The 20,973-nt window shown below is 40.4% G+C and overlaps 1 protein-coding gene across 1 annotated transcript in view; it reads left to right on the top strand.

The window, feature by feature from the left end:
- Positions 1–2,956: 2,956 nt before the first annotated feature.
- Positions 2,957–20,973, top strand: part of LOC122555636 (scavenger receptor cysteine-rich type 1 protein M130-like) — a 49,322-nt gene continuing 31,305 nt past the window's right edge. Inside the window, exons 1-5 of the mRNA XM_087993944.1 lie at positions 2,957–3,045; positions 4,697–4,824; positions 7,913–7,975; positions 11,556–11,867; positions 14,872–15,189. Of these exons, the coding sequence (XP_087850070.1) occupies positions 2,957–3,045; positions 4,697–4,824; positions 7,913–7,975; positions 11,556–11,867; positions 14,872–15,189 (910 nt within the window). The remainder of the gene's footprint in view (positions 3,046–4,696; positions 4,825–7,912; positions 7,976–11,555; positions 11,868–14,871; positions 15,190–20,973) is intronic.

The raw sequence follows: 20,973 nt of genomic DNA, 5'->3' as shown, positions 1-20,973 counted from the left end.
CAATCAGGTTTGTGAGACATGACCTGCCCCCTCAAAAAGCCATGTTGACTATATCTAGTCAAACTATGGTTTTCCAAGTAATCATAAATCCTGTCTCCCAGAATCCTCACCAATACTTTGCTCACCACTGATGTAAGATTGACTGGTCTATAATTCCCAGGATTACATGGACAGGTTTTATCAGTTAGGACCATATTCACTGGAGTTTAGAAGAATGAGGGTGTATCTCATAGAAACTGATACAATTTGAACAGGATTATACAGGGCAGATACAAGAAGGATGTTTGCAGTCATCAGGGAGTCCACAACGATGGGATACATTTTCAGGATAAGTGGAAGGCCGTTTAGGACTTAGATTAGAAGAAATTTCTTCACCTCATGTGTGGTGAGCTTCTGGAACTCTCTTCTACAGCAAACTGTTGAGACCAAAATATTGAAGACTTTCAAGAAAGATGTCGATAAAGTCCTTCGGAATAAACAGATCAAAGGATATGGAGAGAAGATGGCAACATGACACAAAATTTGATGATTAGCCAGACTCAAAGGGATGAATGACCCACTCCTGCTCCTATTTCCTAGGTTTTGAAGGGGTGGGATGATGATAGAGAATTAATGATACAATGTTAACAGTGTGCAGGGGATTCTAGTGCAAAAGCTGTTGAAAAATTGGTTTAAAATGCCCATTGGATCCAGGACCTCATAACTAGTTGGTTCGAATACAAAAGGAGGGCAATTATGCTGCCAGAAACTAAATGGAAAATGCAGAAGAAACTCAGAAGATCTGGCAGCATCTGTTATGGTGCACCTTTTCAAAACCGATCATGACCAATGGTCACCACACGTTTCAAAAGATGTAGAGTCCTTAGGTGCATGCAAAGCAGGTCAACCAGACTGGTCCCAGACACAAGGGTTTTAAATTAGCAGCTTGGGCTGGCAAGGCTCACATTATAACACTTGGTCAAAAGGGCATTGAGGGGAGATTATATAACAGGCAATCAAACTATGACATATCTGATAGTACAAGAACAAGGTGACATAGATTAAACATTTTGGGCATGACATGCAGGTGGAGTGTGGAAAAGAACTGCTTTAGGCAGCCAGTGTTTGATTTAAATGGAGGGGTTTTCTTATGAGGATAGTTGGACCTGTGGTCATTGGAGTTGAGAGGAATGAGAGGTGATCTTAGTGAAATGTACAAGTTTCTTAGTGGGCTCAGCAGGATAGATGTGAGAGAGTATAAGTTCAAAGAATGTAGTCTCAGTGTAAGAGTTTGTATATTTAAAACAGAGATGAGGAGGAATTTCTATTCTCAGATCTCAGAGCACAGTGAATCCGTGGGATGCTTTTCAGTAGAGTGCTGTCAAGGTTGGATCATTAAATACATTCAAGATTGAGATAGTCTTTTTTTAAGTCATTATAGGAATGAGAGTGACGGGGAAATGTCAGGAAAATAGACTCTCAGATCAGCCATAATCTCAATGAATGGAGGAACCGACTGGACGGGCTAAACGGCCTACTTCTTGTGCCACCTCTTACGGTCTCTACTTAGACCTCACTGAACATGAAGGTGGTGGAAGCGTAAAGAATGATTTTGAAAGTGAGAGAGTGGGGATTTGAAAAAAAAGCTACAAGAATTTAGAGGGGAACTGCAACTCAATGATTTGCTCCGGGAGCAGCCAGTGAGGAGTAAAATGATGGAATAGCCCCCTTCTGTGTCGTAAGTGATCCTACGAAAAACCAGGATTCTTTAGTTTTCCTAAATGACCTAGAAAGATACAGGTTTGAAATAGTCACAACATGTCAATGTGAGATTGCTGCCAGATCACAGAAAGACCGCATATGTCCTCAAAATGCGAGGAGGATAAGACTTGCAATTGGAGTCGAGTCAGCCTTACATCGGCGGTGGGGAAACCTTTAGATGAAATGAGCATAAAGACATGTTTGTCTTTCAGAACATTTTAGTCGAAGAAACGACCTTCAGCTGGGACTTCAACAAAAGCAAATCTTTGGTAATTAATTTGAACTATTTGCTCAGACCAGAGCAATTCAGGAAAGACTAATAAGCATTGAGAACAGCAAGAGACTTCATCAGACATCGATGGGTTGGGAAAATGTAGAGACACAACCTCATGGTTACATTGCGGTTGGAAGAATGCGGCTTTGCGATTTGAACCAAATGGCGTAATTGCAAAATGACCGCAAGCATAGAGAGACCTGCGGAGGTATTGCATAAATCTTTGTCACAGGAGAAGATGAGGAGAGGCATTTTAGATCGGTTGGCATCATAAACAGAGAAACGCATTTAAAGGAAACCAAGAATGTATGCTCCAGCAGCTTAGAGCCGTGGCTCAGCCTCGGCGGCATTATTACGTTTATTATGCCAAACCTAAGGCGAGTTTACACATGAAAGGGCGTCGGATTTTAATAATGCGGCGACTCTGGGTGATATCATTGTGCAGAGACATTGATAAGGGTGTAAGGCGTCATTGCTGAGTTTGGTAGAGTTCATAAGGAGAACATCTTTCCCGTGACAGAAAACGCCATGGCGACAGAATAGTAACGATTTGCGAAGAATCAGATGCAAAACGTGCAATAAGTTTTTGTAGAGATTTATTAGTAATGCCGAACTGCCTACCTGAAAAGTCATTCACTGGTATTACTCAAAACAAGTCTGTTAACTCCTTAAATCAAATAAATGCAGGGCGGCGAGAAAGTGTTTGAGAATGGAATTAACTGTATTTTTCCATTTCCACACAAAAAGAAATCAGCCCGGAAAGAATGAGCTGAATGCTATTATTAATATATATCCTTCTGCGTTTTGCTGATTCGAAATTACTGGCCATGCCTCCGTGGAATTTAACTTCTATAAGATGACTTCTTTCACAGGCAACTAGCAAATAAACCACATTGCTGAGAAAAGTGTCCCAGGAAAGCACAAAATCCGAACGAAAATACAATGACTCAATATGAGAGGCAGGTCGAAGCGGACAGCAAGTCCAATGAGGCAGAAATTGGGCGACAAATCGGCTCTGGAATTAAAGATCGGTTAGAACGATATCAACACAGGTGGAAACAAACAGAAAATTCTGATAGACGCAGAAATTCGGCTGGTCAGATCTTTCTTTCTTTCGTTCGCTCTCTCTTTCTCGCTTTCTCGCTTTCTATCTCTCTCTAACTAAAGAAGATGTCATGATTTATTGTACCTTACAGAACTGTAGATTAAAACGGATTATGGATCCTCGCCGCTATAATTCTCTTTCTCTCTCACTGGGCACGAAGTTCTGACATTGACGGGAGGCTGCTGGTCACATGCCCCGATGTATTCTTTACCTGCGGGGCATTGTCTTTTCTGTTATATGTAATTCTATATAAAGGCAGGGAAAGTTCAATAGGCGTTAATGAAATTAAATATTATTAACTCCCCTTCATAGCTGATAAATTTGAATTCTAATCAGAAACCTGTCGGGCAACTTCGAGGTCACAGAACCCCGCCCCCTCTCACGCTTTTAACTTTAGTTTTGCCTAAATTGGTAATAACATCGGTTATTGGTTCGTCGATTCCAGTCGTCTGTGCCGTTGAAAACAAACTTTGCCAGGCCCAAATTTAACAACGTCTTTCTGCTGAACAAATAGATCCGCTGGTTAATGAACCCCACATCATCTTTTGACTGAATTTAGGTGCAGTTTTGCACAGATCACTGATCAGGTTCTCCTGCCTATCTCTGTAATACATTGGCGGAAATGCAGCGCTTGGGGATGTCTTTGCTGATTCTATACATTTCAGTGGGTAAGTAGGTCGCAATCGCGCTTTCCTGAAATCTGGAGATGTACTTTATCTCGGAGTGGTTTATTATTTTCCAGACATTCGCTATTTACTGGAGAATGTCCTTTTTAATAATTCTTTTTCTCATTTTACACAGCTCCCCAATGTTATTGTTGATTGTTTCACAAATTCCTATTCCGCAAAGACCAGAAAGAGACAAAAGTATAGGAAAGTAAATTCCCATTTGCTGATAAATGTTTCTTGAGTAGGTGTCGTTTTCTATTTCCTGTTCTGTGCACTGATTATGGAATACAGGTTTCTGGATTTGCCTGCTACCATGGAATTAGTCTCAATCCTTGTCTTATTTAAACACAAGATGCGGCGAGTGAATATTTTGCTGCGTGAGCTGGTGGACATTTAAATGTATTTATTAATTATATAATGTGACATGATAAAACGCAATGTATTAGGTTAAATTAAATAAAATGATTTTAATAGGTAGCCGATACTGCTTCATCCACCGAATGAATTCCGAACTAAAACATCAAAACATTGTCATTCCCGGTTAGTGTGAATGTGGTTTTATGATTTATGAGTTAATATTTCAAGCCACCTAAGGATAACATCGATTAAAATCCGTGAAATTATTTCTTTTGTGTGATTACAGTGAGTTTCCCGTTTTGATCTTGTACACATTTGGAATAATGATTTAATTTCATTAATCCACGTCACTTCCCACAACGGGGACGTTTCTCAGTCTGATAAATTGGAACCCAGTGGCAAACAGAGTGTAGACGATTTTCGACTTTTGTTATGCTCCTGCAGAAAGCAAGGTGTTAAACAAGACGACAAGAAGACGAATCAACAATTCCGGCGTTTCAGTAGCGAATAATTTATGGTTTCAGTTTGTGCAACACCGTTGTTGTTCTACAGGTTATCAAATTCTCCTAATATACCCGACAGAGACAAAAAAATCCACAAGAATGACATCTTCCGCCTTTCGCAAGAGTTCCTACGAGCACAATTTCAGCAAATGTACATTATTCTGAAAAAAAGGCACTGTAACATTTAACTTCTCAGGTGGATGTCTAAAGACTTGGTGAGAAACTCTCCTAATGTGCGCCAGATTGATGTTAACCAACTCTTTGTTTGTTCCTGTGTGCCGTGGGGTGATTGATGGCGGTGTTTAAAAAGTTCTGCAAAATAAAACACCAGAAAAATGCCAGATCCAGCCACACTCATTCGTCACCCGAGCGAATTAACTGATATTCTGATCATGTCCTATTATAACGATGGCTTGTGTGGCGGTTTCATTCCGTCCAGTTGTAACTTCTTTGATCAGATCCTCGACTTGATGAGAGTGGTGCTGGAAAAGCACAGCAGGTCAGGCAGCATCCCACGAGCAGGAAAATCGACGTTTCGGGCAAACGCCCTTCATCAGGAAGGACTGATGAAGGGCTTTTAACCGAAACGTCGATTTTCCTGCTCCTGGGATGCTGCCTGACCTGCTGTGCTTTTCCAGTACCACTCTAATCTTGACTCTAATCTCCAGCATCTGCAATACCCACTTTCACCTCGATCCGAGTGTTAATGAAAGGAAAGTCAGGCGCGTTTGTTTTTGCGGAGGCACACTGATGCCATTTTTATAATAAAGCAGGAAAACTCAGTAGTTTCAAACTTTGAAATGGATAAAGAAACAGGCGATATCAGAACTGCGCCACATTATCTCTCTCATCCTATGGAAAACAATATCCACACAATAAATAAAATGGGCTGCAAAATCGCTTTGATTTGAGCCCTATATTAGAGTTAATCATTCCAGCACCATTTAAAAGAATACCGTGCTGGTTTGGGAAAGGACGTCACGAGTAAACTAAATTTCTGAAGCTCTGATATTCCACTTTGTAAACATAACGCTCTTTCGTTTTTTGAACACTCTTCCACGTACTACCACACTGTCTCGGGTTGGTGCCGTACGAAAATAATTCCTTTACTCTGCGTCAAATTCTACCTGGTTACGCTGCCGTGAAGCAAATTTCGGCATTTTATGACGTGTGCAATTGTTTTATTGTGACTGTTACAGAACTATTAACATTATTCACGGTGATCTAAAATGTCAGAATTGACACACGTGAAAATCTGAATTCCATTTTAACGTAACGAACAGACTGAGACAGAAACAGTCCCTTCCATCGAGTCTCACAACGAGCTGTTTTAGAGATCCCTTGTTCCTCACTGGGAGACAAGTTTAAATACCGAGCAGGTCAAAGCCTCGTTAGCGGCGGGCTCACAAATTCACAGCTAGAGCTGCTAGCAGATGCAATGGTGGAAGTGTTGTTCAGCGTGTAGATCGGTGAATGTAGCAGGAAGATTTATAACAATCCAAAACCTATACCAGCCGTTAGGTGGCTGAAAGAAATGGCTGTCGCTAAATGCTGGTTCATATGCGACACAGCAGAAAGATGTATCGCAATTGTCTCTTTAGTAAGGATTCTGCTCCTAGATACTTTTAATTAACCTGTTATTATTAATCAATTTATGATTCTAACCTGTTCAGAAGTGTCATGGTACTCCATTGAGACGGGTGGGACTTAACCTTCTACTCCAGGGGTCGATATACTACTGTAGCACCACAAGAGCCCAGGATATTGTTCACAGATATTTTGTATCAAATCTGCTCAGCGGTGTTATTGCACACCTCTGGAGCAGTCGGAGACTAGTACAGGACCATTCTGGTCTCAGAGATAGGGACACTGTCACTGCATGAAAAGAGCCAAAGGGCTTTTATAAATTATGCGTAACTTTCATTTCTGTACGTAGGAAGGTGTAAAAATATTTAATCAGCCTGTGTAGGGATGTTATGTGTCACCTCTGGAGTAGGTAAGACCTGGACCTGGGCTTTTCTGACCACTGTTGCTGTGGGTCAAGTTTCTGATAATTCCTTCCTTTCAGCATTGTGGTTATAGCTACACCACATGAATGGCAATCGTTCAAGAAAGCAGCCAAACAGTACTTTATCATGACCGAATAGTAATGGTTAATAAATATCAAGCCAAGCCATATCAGAATTGTTACAATGCAGAAAGAAACCATTCAGTCCTTCACATCTGTGAAAATATAAACATAGTTCTAATTCCCAATCTGTTTCTCATAACTTTGCAGATTGCATCTATTTCAATAGTCACCGAATGCCATCTTTAATGCCTCAATTTAACTTGCTCCTACCACACTTTCAGGTAGTGCATTCCGGATACTAATACCCAGAGGGTAGGAAAATTGCTTCTCATTTTAAATTTGCTTCCTTTGCGAAACAGTTGAAACTGAATCTTCTGATCCTCAATCAATTGAGGAGTGAGGAAGGGTTCTTTTAAGCCACTCTGTTCAGAGCCTTCATGATTTTCAAAACTTCTGCCAAATCATACAACATCCAGATAAAGTCTAAAGAATAATAACACATTTTCTTTGAAAAGCTTCCTTGGACTTTTGTTGTTAAATTTTAATGTGAAGCTGGAATAAACGAACTACTTGCAAGGTTTCCATTTATGCAAAACGGCCATAAACTACACTGTTAGTAAAACTGGAAACCATGTTGAATTTATTCACAAATAGCATATCTGAATAAGTGCCAGGTATGATTAATGAAGCACAGAGAGTGTTATTTCTCTGACTAATGGTGTGATGGGATAAGTGATGTTAAATTGAGAATGTTTTTCTCATTGCTACATTGCTGAAATTCTGTGTACTTCCATGACTGGTGAGTCGACAGTAAATAGAATTTTTAGGATACATTTCAGTCATTCTTCTGTTTCTCATTATTACTGCTGATTTACATTGCGAGGTTACTCAACGATCAGTTTCAAATTTTGAGGGAAAATTGGGAAAGAGCTGAGGAGAAGATCTAACTAGATTTAACTTCAAAAGAGATTACCTGGCCTCAGTGGACAGAATAACATCCCAAGTTGGTAAATTCTTTGCTTTTCTGATTCTAATCTTCCGACAGAACATGATGTCAGGCATTATGCAATAAATATAGAATGTTAAGAAGTAAGAATTGGATATGGGATTACTTAGGTTCAGTTCCATTAATGCTACTAAACAGTCTCTGTTCTTAAATTTTTGCTTCTTAGAATTCACTTTCTTATTTTTCAGTTTCAACAATTGGTTCCTCTGTGCAACCTTCCAGTGAAGATACTACAGTTGAACCAGGCAAAGGTAACTGTTCTATCCAATTGGAGTTTAATATTTTGTAAAATATTAATTTTCATAATAAGATAATCTGGTGCGCTGATGTAATAACACTTGCTTGGAAGATAAGCGTCATGCATTTAGTTTTATGAACAAATACTTTATATGAATGATTTGGATGCAAATATTGGAGGTGTGGTTAGTACATTTGCAAAATAGGTGGTGTATTGGACAGTGAAGAAGATTATCTTAGAGTACAAAGGGACCTCAATCAGGTGGGCCAACAGGCCAAAATATGAGGTGTGAGGTGTTGCATTTTGGTAAGGCAAACCAGGGCAGTACTTATACAATAAAAGGTAGGGTTGTGGGGAGTGTTGCTGAACAAAAAGACCAAGAGGTGCAGGTGCGTGGTTCCTTGAAAGTGGAGTCACAGGCGGACCGAATAGTGAATAAGGCATTTGACACAATTGCCTTCATTGGTCTCAACATTGAGTATAGGAGCTGGGATGTCATGTTGCGGCTCTACAGGGTATTGGTGACGCCACTTTGGGAATACAATTGGTGTAAAATTCCGGTCCATTTTCTGCAGGAAGGACGTTGTTAAACGTGATAGGGTACAGAAGAGATTTGCAAGGATGTCGCCGGGAGTGGAAGGTTTGAGCGACAGGGAAAGGCTGAATAGATGGAACATTTCCCCCCAAGTACCAGAGATTGAAGGGTGACCTCAAAGAGGTTCATAAAATCATGAGGGTCATGGACAGGATGAATAGTTAAGGTCTTTTTCCTCGGGGGTGACAGGGGAGTCCAAAACTACAGGATATATGTTTAAGGTGAAAGGAGAAAGAGAAAAATGGACCTGAGGGGTAACTTTGTCACACCGAGAATAATGCATGTCTGCAATGAGCTGCCAGAGGAAGTAGTGGAGGTCAATGCAATTACAACATTTAAAAGGCATCTGGATGGGTATACAAATAGGAAGGGTTGAGCAGTCTCTGGGCAAGATACCAGCAAATGGGACTAGGTCAGATTTAGATATCTGGTCAGCATGGATTAATTGGACCAAAGGGTTAGTTTCCATGCTGTATTGCTCTCTGACCTTTTGGAAATATACTGGGACTCAGGGCCAGTAATCTGCTTTGCTCATTTGACAATGCTAAAAGGCATGCTCATAAGATGGTTTTGCTTGGATATGTGATTTCTTGTTTTAACAATAGTTAAATTCAGTTAACCTAGCAGAATGATCCGAAGTTTGCTAAAATATATCCTGCCATCATGTTTTAGGTACTGCACTTTCTTTCAATATTTCCAATATTTCTATATTGTGTGGATATTGAAGGGAAGGACATGGTTTCATTTTTGAATTTTGAGAGTTGTTTTGAAATGCGCTTGCTTGTATTTAAATGCAGTTTCTTAAAAAAAAAAGTCCTTGAGGTGAATAGTTCCAACTTCAGGAAGCAAAGCAGAGAAAAACATTGGGCTCTTGAGTCAGAAAAATGTTTCAGAATGATAGAAGGAGACAGAGGTAGAAAACATTTGTTTTAGAAAGACGGCACCATCCATAATCCGGTGAGTATGGAGGATCCTACCAGGCACAGTTTGCAGGTTTCTCTCAGAGAGAACAGCTGTGTGACAGCAAAGGGATTGTGAGCTTAGCAGTCTCCAAATCAGTTTTGCTACAAAGCCCACATGCGTGGTTTATTATCAGTTTAGATAGAAGGCTAGAAACAGAAGATTCTGGAAGAAGAATTTTAGATGCCCATGAAATGGAATAAGTTAGCTGTGTTAGTTCATTTAAGAGTCTCACAAAGAGATGTCAATGAAAGCTAAAGTTGAGTGAATCCAGAAGTTGGCAGGAAGAAATTGATTACAGTTATGCCAACTAAAGAAGGGATTTTAAAGTCAAAACAGGATTACGCTTCACTGAAGTTTGAGTGTCTGGAAGGTCGTTGAGGATAAAAAGGTTGAGTCATTATTTCTCATCTTTGTATTGTGACTATTTCCATGAATTCTTGTATTGTGCAAAATCGTATGTTTTGCTTTGTTTTCATGTGAGTAACATCGATGTTGTTTTAATGGTAAGTGGATTGTCAGCCTTTTGTCAATATGTTCAGTGACTGACCACTAAGATAAATAAATTACAAAAATAAACCTTATTATCTACCAATCCAGGGTTCACTCTGGGAAATACTTGTCCAGAATTATCATCAGCTGGAATGGGAACACTTGCAAGTGATAACCACTAGGTCATAGTCAAACTCAATAGTGATCCTAAAGAAATTAGAAAACGTTTTGCAGCAGAAAATAAACAGAAATTGTGAGAAACCTACATCCAGTTGTTGTGCTTTGTTTGTCCTGCAGTGTGACAACATTGCCTCACACAACGGACCTGAAAATCTCTTGCACAATTCCCTTGGAAGTTAAGACCTATAAGGTCTTATTAACTCCTTTGCATCTTGAATAATGCCTACAACTTTTACTTCTTCTACACGTTGTAAGCTCAAGTTGTGTCAATGGCCTCCAAATTACTAAGAGAACAAATAATTTCAAACACTACGCCAATACGTCAGTGATTGGAGCAAGGTCCCTTTACTAATTTCAGTACAAAAATGAAACAAAATCTGAAAATGTCACTTATTATAACTTATTTCCTCGCCTTATAACAAAAAAACTTAGAATTTTACTCAACATTTACCAGCGGCAGGTCCCATTGATTGTGATTAGAGACCAATCGAAAGCACAAAACACAAATATCACACCTTTTTTTGTCCATTCGTGGTATAAAGTTTCAAAGCTAAAAGTAATGCAACATGGAACAGTGAATCAATGCATACATATGCACTTGAATAGTAATTGGTGTACAGTAAATAGTGGTAGATTGAAATCCAACGAACTGAATTTTGCACAATTTGAATTTCTCGCCGATTAGTATTGAATTTAACATGCTGATAGATTTTCACTGATCTTAGTACTGCAATTTAGAACTATTTGGTCATGTAGGTAATACAATAAATAATTGCTAAAAATACGATTTTGCTTGTTTTTGCTCTGGATCGGTGGTACGTAATCTCAGTAATTGGCAATGCAGCCTTACAGCGGTTCAATTCCATCCTCGGGTGACTGCCCATGTGGAGTTTGCGTATTCTCCCCGTGTCTGCCATGGGTTACCTCCGGGTGCTCCGGTTTCGCACACAGTTTAAAGACGTGCTGGTTCGCTAGATTGGCCCGGGGTTTGGTGGGGGTTGGGTCTGTGCGCGATGCAGTTCGGAGGGCTCGATAGGCCTAAATGGCCTGCTTCCACACTCAAAGGATTCTATAATTCTGTGGACGTGTGCAACACTGGCAGTATCTCGTGTAATTTACGTTTCGTACCATCTCAGTTGACCTTGAATAATTCTGAATATATAATACATTGTTTCAAAGTCTGTAAGTTACATAAATAAAACATAAACGTGGATCAAAGGTAGCAAAAGAAAATTTCGACATGGATGCAAGTTAACTATCAAATAATTTTAAACCTTTAATTTAAAGTTAACGATTCCAGGATGACAATGTTACATCAGTCTGGGTGGTTTGCAATAATTAATGTCTCTGCTTGAATGTTTCACAGATTTGAGCGAATTGAGATTGGTGAGTCTGGAGGGGGCATGTGCTGGACAACTGCAGGTTCGTTACCGAGGTCAGTGGGGCTCCGTCTGTAGTAGCCTGTGGGATTCAACAGCTGGAGAAGTCGTCTGCAGACAGATTGGTTGCAACGCCTATCACACAGCAATGTTTCTACCCAACTCAGAAGAAACGGGACCTGTTTTGTTGGAGAAAGTTCAATGCAATGGAACTGAGTCATCACTGTCGGAATGCTCATTCAGTGCTTCAGACCAGCCGAGCTGTGAAACTGGGATGATTGTAGGCTTCTTATGTAAAGGTATTTGCGTCGTTGGCGTTTAATATTGGATACGCTTTTTCACATACCTTGATTGTTTGCATGTAGCATGTCCAAGAAAATATATGGCATTCCCCAAAGTGATCGTACATTGGCTATGCAGACACTAGAAGACACCTGCAAGGGGGACACGGAAAAATTCTGTAGAACGACAAACTGGTTAAAATATACTTACTTATACTGATAATCTACGTGTTTCCTTCAAAGTGACATGTGCAGATGCGAAAACTAATTTCAACATTTAAAACTGGGACACCCAGTTTTCCCTCATTTGTCTCAACCTGGCTACTTTGCTCAAGTTATCAAACTATATATCCAGTGCCCTGGGCTGGATAGAGAGAGGTTTGAAGTCAAGGTCTTCCCCCCCTGCCACTAAATCCACTGTCCAGTTACAGTTCCAACTCTGCCCAGAAATTGACTAAGCCGAAGCCTGGACATTTCATATATAGCTCCAAACTGCCCACATAGTGGACTAATTTTAACTCTGTAACATCATCCAGAAGCGGTCTGTTTAGCTCCTATGGCTCCCAATTCAACTCCGCGGTCTTTTAAATACCTTGACTTCCATATCAGTAATTTCTTGGTTTTTAAGCTCTTGATCCTGGCATTTAAGTCTCACCATTCCCTAGCCTCGCAACATATCTGCAAAAGTTCCAGGTCTACATTGTATTAAAGTCGCTATTTCCGACATATTATAACATGCTTGGGTAGGTGCGTCTTAAATCCCTATCACAAGGCACCACACTGCCACTGTACCATTTGAACCTTTACTCAAGTGCTGCAAGATAGATATTTTTTAATCAACCTGCTCTGGGATATCATCACAAATGTTTGAGGCAGGTGGCACTTGAACCCGGTCCTCTTGGTCTCAGGTAAGGAGACTACCACAAACACAAGAGCGCTTCAAATTATATGAGCTTTCCTCACTTCTTTATTTCTGGTCACTTGAGCAACAACACTTTTATCATTAATGGGGATGCCTACAGCTCCTTGGTCCCTGAACGTTGAAATTCCTTATCTAACTGGCTATGTCTCATTATCTTGCTTTACTCATTTCAGACACTCCTCAGTCCTAACTCTGATTATCTTCGTTAATTTTTCGCCATGTGGCAAGGTATCTTGCTTCTTTTATAGTACTTCTGTGAAGCAAGTTGTGACATTTTATACCCTTAAAAGCACGATGTTATTTTAAAATTGCATTGATTTATTGCCGGACCAAAACGTCTGAATGTACACCTAATCTGACATCATGGAGCTCAACATCTGGCATTGTTTATATATGGAGAAAGTGATGCTGGAGAGTCAGAGTTGAAAGGTGCAGTGCTGGAAAAGCACAGCAGGTCATGCAGCATCCGAAGAGCAGCAGAGTTGACGTTACGGGCGTAACTCTACTAAGAAAAGATGTTTTCTGTAGTTCCATTCCTGGATGTCCGTTGTCATTTGTGCCTCTGCTTCTCTGGTGATATCTTTCAGAATTCATAGTTTAAGAAAATCAATTGTGATAGTTGCAGTCAACCAAATTCAGCTGCTAACTACTAAACACTTTGTGTTCCTAACTAAAATTGTTCATACTTATTTCGAGCAAAGTCAAATGAGAATATTTGTTGCCTTCTATATCGCTAACATCTACTTTTCCAAAAAACTCTTTAACCATGTGTAGCTTTGACTAGTTAAGTTGTCCAATGGAAAAACATGACTGATCATAGCATGAGACATAATTTGCGGATACTTTGATGTCTTAGTCTCAATCAGTAAATAAGATACTAGGAAGATCAAAATGAATCTTGCTTATTCAGGCACATTGGTAGAATCCCTGCCTCTGGCCTATGATACCAAGTTTCAAGACCCACCTAACCCAACGGTGTGCAATAACAGGTGCAACCAGGTTGATTCAAGGTTCTTATAAAATTTGAAGCAATCCCAGACCACATCCTCTACCCCCCCCCCCCCCCCCCCCCCACTACTTCAAAAACAGAGGGTTAACACTTAGCTTGCTCTTTTTTTTGTGGGTGGGTGTTCACGATTGGCTAATGGATAAAGTTGCGTAACATACAAATGCACCCACCTCAACTTCATGACTGCCGCACTTTTTTTTATCCTCAAAGTTGCTCCTGTCCTCTACATTCAACCATGGCTGAGTTACATTGTCTCAAAACAGTGAGGTGCAACCAACCTTCTTTTATGGCAGGCTGTAATTTTTGAAAGAAAGTTGCGTAAAATTTGATGTTGAAAACTAACTTATGCCAAAGTGAACATTCAAACAGTAATGCCAAATTATCGGGTGATGGATATTGCGTAAGAGTGCTCAAAGAATGAGGTGAAGGCATTATTAGTTTGTGTTTTGGCTAGGAAACTCAAGTACGTTTAAGTAGTCTCATATCAGAAAACAAAATGCGCATAATCAACTGTCTCACATCAAGAGACACTTGAGACAAATGAATGAGATAATTAGTTTGGTTTTACCAGCTCGATGTTACTGGAATCAGGGAAAAATATGACATCGTTGTAATGTTAGTGGACCAGTTTTTAGCACTGATTGACGGTAGAATGGTCTATCAATGTTGCAACTGCAGGATAATTCTGTTGCTTTTATAAACTAAAACAATAATCTCCACTCCAGCTGATTTCTAATCTTTGTACTTCCTTTTGCACTGTCCACAATTCCAAATTAGATTTTTATCCATTCTGTCTGTTTTTTTTTATTCATAGTAATAATTACTAATGATCTATGACTTCTATTAAAACATCGCATGTTAAAAGATTGCTCTCTTGCTTCTATTGACCAACAGCTTTTATTTCTTCTTCTTCTCTGTAATGGTAAAGCTAACCTCTTGCTTGATAGACTTATATCAATTGAATGCTTTCAAATAGGAAGGATGGCCATAATATCTGTCGCGAGGTGATTTTAAACTGACGGCTTATTGCCTTTTGTTAAATTGGTGCATGAAAGCTAATGTGAATAATCTCAAATGTTCTTCCCTGACAGTCAGGCAAGTAGCTGCGCTGAAGGATGGAGGCAGCCCTTGTGCTGGAAGAGTTGAGGCTACTAGCTTTTCAGCAACTCGTATCCTCTGTGGCCGAATGTGGGATATGAATGAAGCTCATGCTTTCTGCAAATTCCTGAGCTGTGGTAACGCTGTATCTGCATCAGCAAATTCTCAGTTTGGGGCTGGTCATGCCCCGATGCTGAACATTGAACTTTACTGCAAAGGCACTGAGGATGATCCCTGGAAATGTGAGGTGAAACCTTTGACTCACAGAAACTGCTCGGCAGAGAAAGAAGCAGCTGGTGTTGTTTGTTCAGGTAACTTCTCTGCGTATATTATTTCAGATAATAAAATGCCATTGGCACTATTGTATTCCAAAACACTGACCAAATTGTGCAATCATGAAAAGTATGGCGTGTGTGCATTTATTGCCCATCCCAGTTGCCAAAGAGAGCTTGGTAGTGATTTGCTGTTGAACTACATACAATGTTGTTAAGTATCAATTTCCAGGATTTTCCCAGTGGCACTGAATGGATGGTAAATATTTCCAAGTCAAGATCATGAGTGGCGTGGAGATTAGTTTGCAGATGGCGGTATTCTCATGTACCTGCTGCCCTTGTCCTTCTACATGGTGGTGGTCATAGGGTTGAAAAGTGCTGTCCAACTTTGTGAATTTCTATAAGCCATCTTGTAAATGGTACACATTGCTGCTACTGAACATCAGTGACGGAGAGAGTGAATATGTTTGGTAACAAAGCAGTCAACTGTTTTGCTCTGGATTGTTCTGGGTGGTGACTGTGAGTGTTGTTGGAGTTGGATCATAAAGGAGATTATTCCATCACGTTTCTGATTCGTGCCTCTGACTCATAGACAAGACTCCGGAGAGTCAGGAGTTCAATTATGTGCTCCAGAATATTGTACTGCTGACCTGCCCTTGCAGGCAAAATACTTATATGACCTACAAGGATTGAACATGTTGCAAAGCTTTATACATTATGCAGTTCTTACTTTGGTAATCTCTTCTTGCAGTTGCTAATTTTTGGCGAGGATTAGAAATTACAGGGAAGCCTGTCTCTGGTTCGAACTAAAATGTTGCTTCAGCTGTGAAAAAGGTGCTGAGGGATAGATGGTATTAATTTACTCGCACGCTACAGCAGGCTGTCCAAATTGCAAGGAATAGAACTTGCTATAGGTTAGAGGGTGATAATAAAATGTAAGACACAGGAACATAAATAGACTATTTGTCTCATTAATACTGCTGCATCAAATTAGTTTATGACAAATTCATTTTTTATTTCACACATGGGATGTGGCATCATTTTCTCGGCCAGCATTTATTTCATTCCTTCATTGCTGTGGAACTGAATGGCTTGCTAGGTCATTTCAGAAAGTAGTTAAGAGTCAATCACAAAAAATGAAACTGCTGAAGAAGCTCAGCCGGTCTGACAGCGTCTGTAGAAAGAAAAGCAGGGTTAATTTTTCGAGTCCACAGAATCTTTGTAGGAATACTGCCATCAGTTTGAGATACACATGTAAACCAGAGCAGGTACAGATGACTTTCTTTCTGTAAAGGACATGAGTGATCCAAATGGATGTTTTATGACAATGGTTTAATGGTCATCATTAGAATCTTAATTCCAGCGTTTTATTGAATTTAATTTGCACCATCTGCTAGAGTGGGATTCGAATGTAGGGCCACAGAACATTACATGGGTATCTGAAATCCATTTGATAATCCGCAATTCCACTACCCCGCGTTTACCCACTATCACGTGACTTGTTCCTTTATAAAGAAATATTGCACCCTATATATTCTGAATGACATAACCTTGACAGCTTTCTGCTGTAAAGAACCCCACAGATTCACTATCCAACCATCTAAGAGAAGACATTTAAATTCATCTCTGTCTTGGAATGACAACACCTTATTCTGAAATAACTCCCGCTGGTCAAAGTCTCTCTATGCTAGCGAATACAGGAATAAGCAAATAGAAAAGATAAATGTGTGGCTGAAAAATTGGAACAGGAGAGAGCGCTTTAGGTTCCAGGACCAGAATCAAATTCATTTCAGGGCAAAATTTGAGTAGTTCAAGTCTGACAGTTTGCACCGGAACTGAACATACTGAACATACAAGGGTGTTCGGTCGTAAAGGTGGTGGACATTTAAACTAATTTGCCTGGTGATAGAATACAGATTGGATGGACAGTAGAGGATCATCGACAGACAAATAGAGAAGAACCAAGTCCGCCTAGAAGACAGTTCAAATATAGTCAAGTTAATACACAAGGGATCTTGGCAAGTCTGAATGGCATTATTTTAATGCATGAAGTAACGCAGATGAATTAACTGTTGTTTACGCAAGAGAATGCATAAAATTGCTGTCATAGAGACATGATTGAGGGAGGGACAGAAGTGAAAGCTCAATATTCCAGAGTGCAGTCACTTTAGGCAAGGTAATGAGGTGTGTAGAAGAGGAGGTGGTATCACAGTGGAGAACAATTTGTCAAGTACTGCAGCAAGGAAGGATGACATCCTGGAAGGTTCCATGAATTAGACCATATGAATAGAACTCCAAAACAAAGTGAGGGCAGTCACTTTGCTGGGTGCACTATAAATACCCAAACAGTTAGAGGGAGGCAGCAAGATAGACATGTAGGCAACTTCGAAGTGAAAATCTAATAGGATAACGATATTAGGTGATTTAACTTTCCCAATATTAATTGGAAAATACAATGTGTGAAAGGCTGAGAGGGATGGAATTCTTAAAATGTTCCCAGGATAATTTATTAAGCCACATTGCAGAAACTCCTTCAAGAGAAGGGGTGCAGCTGGATTGAATTTAAGGGCACTAAGCCATGCAAATGGGATGATTTGGTAAACGTAGCTATGATTCAATAAGATTTAACGTTATAATGGATAAGGTTAAAGCTATTCTGGAAATAAAGTTTTTATATTGAATGAATGTCAATTTTACTGAGATAAAACAGGATCGGACTAAAGTGGACTTGCAGGAAAATCTACGTCAAAGCAGTCAGAGACATTCAAAAGGGTAATAAACAAAATGCAGAGCCGTAAAGGATTAAATATATGAAGCGCATGAGAATAACCAAGGAAAGAAGAAGACCAATTAGGAACCAAAGTGGCAATCTGTATGCAGAACACAAAGACATTGTTGAAGTTTTAAATGAGCACTTTGCAACCATATTAATTGCAGAGAAGGACAAGAAACCAGGGATAAGAATTTGACGTGCTTGAATGAATTAGCACTGAGATATTAGTATTAGCATTCATAGTTTTAGCAGGCTCAACAGTGGAAAAATCCCCCACGCCCAGAAGACATGTATCTCAACCTGCTGTGGAAGGCAAGATAGGAGATTCCATAGGCTTTAAAATTAATTTCAAATCTTCACTGGCCACTGGAGGGATGCCGGATGACTGGAGAAGAGGTAATGTGATATTATTATTCAAGAGTGACAGGGATAAGCAATGAAACTAACAAGGAACAGAATTAATCTGTCTACAGGAGTAGTGCCAGAAGATTGGAGGCTAGCAAATGTGGCTCCCTTGTTCAAGAAGGGGAGTAGGGATAACCCTAGTAACTATAGGCCGGTGAGTCTCACTTCTGTTGTGGGCAAAGTCTTAGAGAGAATTGTAAGGGATGGGATTTATGAACATCTGGATAGGAATAATGTGATCAAAGATTGTCAGCATGGTTTTGTGAAGGGCAGGTCGTGCCTCACAAACCTTATTGAATTCTTTGAGAAGGTGACTAAGGAGGTGGACGAGGGGAAAGCAGTAGATGTGGTGTATATGGATTTTAGTAAGGTGTTTGATAAGGTTCCCCATGGTAGACTACTGCAAAAAATATGGAGGTATGGCATTGAGGGTGAGTTGGAGGTTTGGATTAGGAGTTGGCTGGCTGGAAGAAGACAGAGGGTAGTAGTTGATGGCAAAGGTTCATCTTGGAGTGCCGTCACTAGCGGTGTTCCGCAAGGATCTGTTTTGGGACCATTGCTGTTTGTCATTTTTATAAATGACCTGGAGGAGGGGTTAGAAGGTTGGGTGAGCAAGTTTGTGGATGATACGAAAGTCGGAGGAGTTGTAGACAGTGAGGAAGGATGCGGCAGGTTACAGCGGGATATAGATAAGCTGCAGAGCTGGGCAGAAAGGTGGCAAATGGAGTTCAATGTAGGTGATTCAAAGTGTGAGGTGATTCACTTTGGTAAGAGTAACAAAAAGATGGGGTACTGGGCTAATGATCGGATACTTGGTAGTGTGGATGAGCAGAGGGATCTTGGTGTCCATGTACACAGATCTTTGAAAGTTGCCACCCAGGTAAATAGTGCGGTGAAGAAGGCATTATGGCATACTGGCTTTTATTGGTAGAGGAATTGAGTTCCGTAGTCCTGAGATCATGTTGCAGTTGTATAAGACTCTGGTGCGGCCACATCTGGAGTATTGTGTGCAGTTTTGGTTGCCATACTATAGGAAGGATGTGGAGGCACTGGAACGGGTGCAAAGGAGGTTTACCAGGATGTTGCCTGGTATGGTAGGAAGATCGTATGAGGAAAGGCTGAGGCACTTGGGGTTGTTTTCATTGGAGAAAAGAAGGTTTGGGGGTGACTTGATAGAGGTGTACAAGATGATTAGGGGTTTAGATAGGGTTGACAGTGAGAATCTTTTTCCACATATGGAGTCAGCTATTACAAGGGGGCATAGCTTTAAATTAAGGGGTGGTAGGTATAGGACAGATGTTAGGGGTAGGTTCTTTACTCAGCGAGTCGTGAGTTCATGGAATGCCCTGCCAGTAGCAGTGGTGGACTCTCCCTCATTATGGGCATTTAAGCGGGCATTGGATAGGCATATGGAGGATAGTGGGCTAGTGTAGGTTAGGTGGGCTTGGATCGGCGCAACATCGAGGGCCGAAGGGCCTGTACTGTGCTGTATTCTTCTATGTTCTATGTTCTATGGATTGACAGCGATTAATCAATGCTAGTCAACATGGCTTTGTAAGGGGAAATTATGTCTCAGAAAAATGTGTGAATTTTTCAAGATTTGGAGATGCCAGTGTTGGACTGGGGTGTACAAAGTTAAAAATCACACAACACCAGGTTGTAGTCCAACAGGTTTAATTGGAAGCACACTAGCTTTCAGAGCGACACTCCTTCATCAGGTGATAGTGGAGGGCTCGATCGTAACACAGAATTTATAGCAAAAATTTGCAGTGTCATGTAACTGAAATTATACATTGAAAAATTGATTGTCTATTAAGCCTTTCATCTGTTAGAATACAGTGATAGTTTCACTTCTTTGATGTGTAAATCACAAAATCTTTTTTTAAAAGTTGCATTCTCGGGTTAGCTGTTAACAATGGTGATAGCTAGACAATATGTTGAAGGTGTTAGCCCCCTGTGTTCTCTGAGGAGAAAGTGAAGTCTGCAGATGCTGGATATCAGAGATGGAAATGTGTTGCTGGAAAAGCGCAGCAGGTCAGGCAGCATCTAGGGAACAGGAGAATCGACATTTCGGGCATTAGCCCTTCTTCAGGAACCTGTGTTCTCTGTCTATGACCTGATGTTTAGATTGATTCTAATCTAAAAAGTGAGATAACAGAGTTTTACATAAATTCATGCAGTTTTTGAGCTCAGAGTTCTTCATGAATGTATGCAGTTTTTGAGCAAAGTGTAATGTAACTCTGAAAGTACAAATTCACCCCACAAAATATATGTGTGCATGTGGGTCTTTGTCTGTCTGTGTGTGTGTCTGTCTGGGGTGGGGGTTGTGAGTGTGAGAAAGTGTGTGTGTGTAGTGAGTGCAGAATGTCTTAAGTCTGTGAGGGGTGCATGTGCGAGTGTGGGAGTGTGTGTGTCTATAAGGGAGTGTGTGTGTGTCTGTGTGCGCATCTGTGTGTACCTGTGTCCGTGTGTATGTGAGAGTGTGTATGTGTGTAGGAATATCTGTGTGTGTGTGTGTGTAGTGCAATGGTGATCACCTGTAATGTAACATGAACCCAAGGTCCCGGTTGAGGCCCTCCCTATGGGTACTGAACTTAGCTATCAGCCTCTGCTCGGCCACTTTCCTCTGCTGCCTGTCCGGAAGT

This window comes from Chiloscyllium plagiosum, unplaced genomic scaffold, assembly GCF_037043375.1.
Source record: "Chiloscyllium plagiosum isolate Xiang-an unplaced genomic scaffold, Cpla_swu_hap1 HiC_scaffold_13, whole genome shotgun sequence".
NCBI classification, from domain to species: Eukaryota; Metazoa; Chordata; class Chondrichthyes; order Orectolobiformes; family Hemiscylliidae; genus Chiloscyllium; species Chiloscyllium plagiosum.
This window is presented reverse-complemented; position numbering and strand designations above follow the sequence as displayed.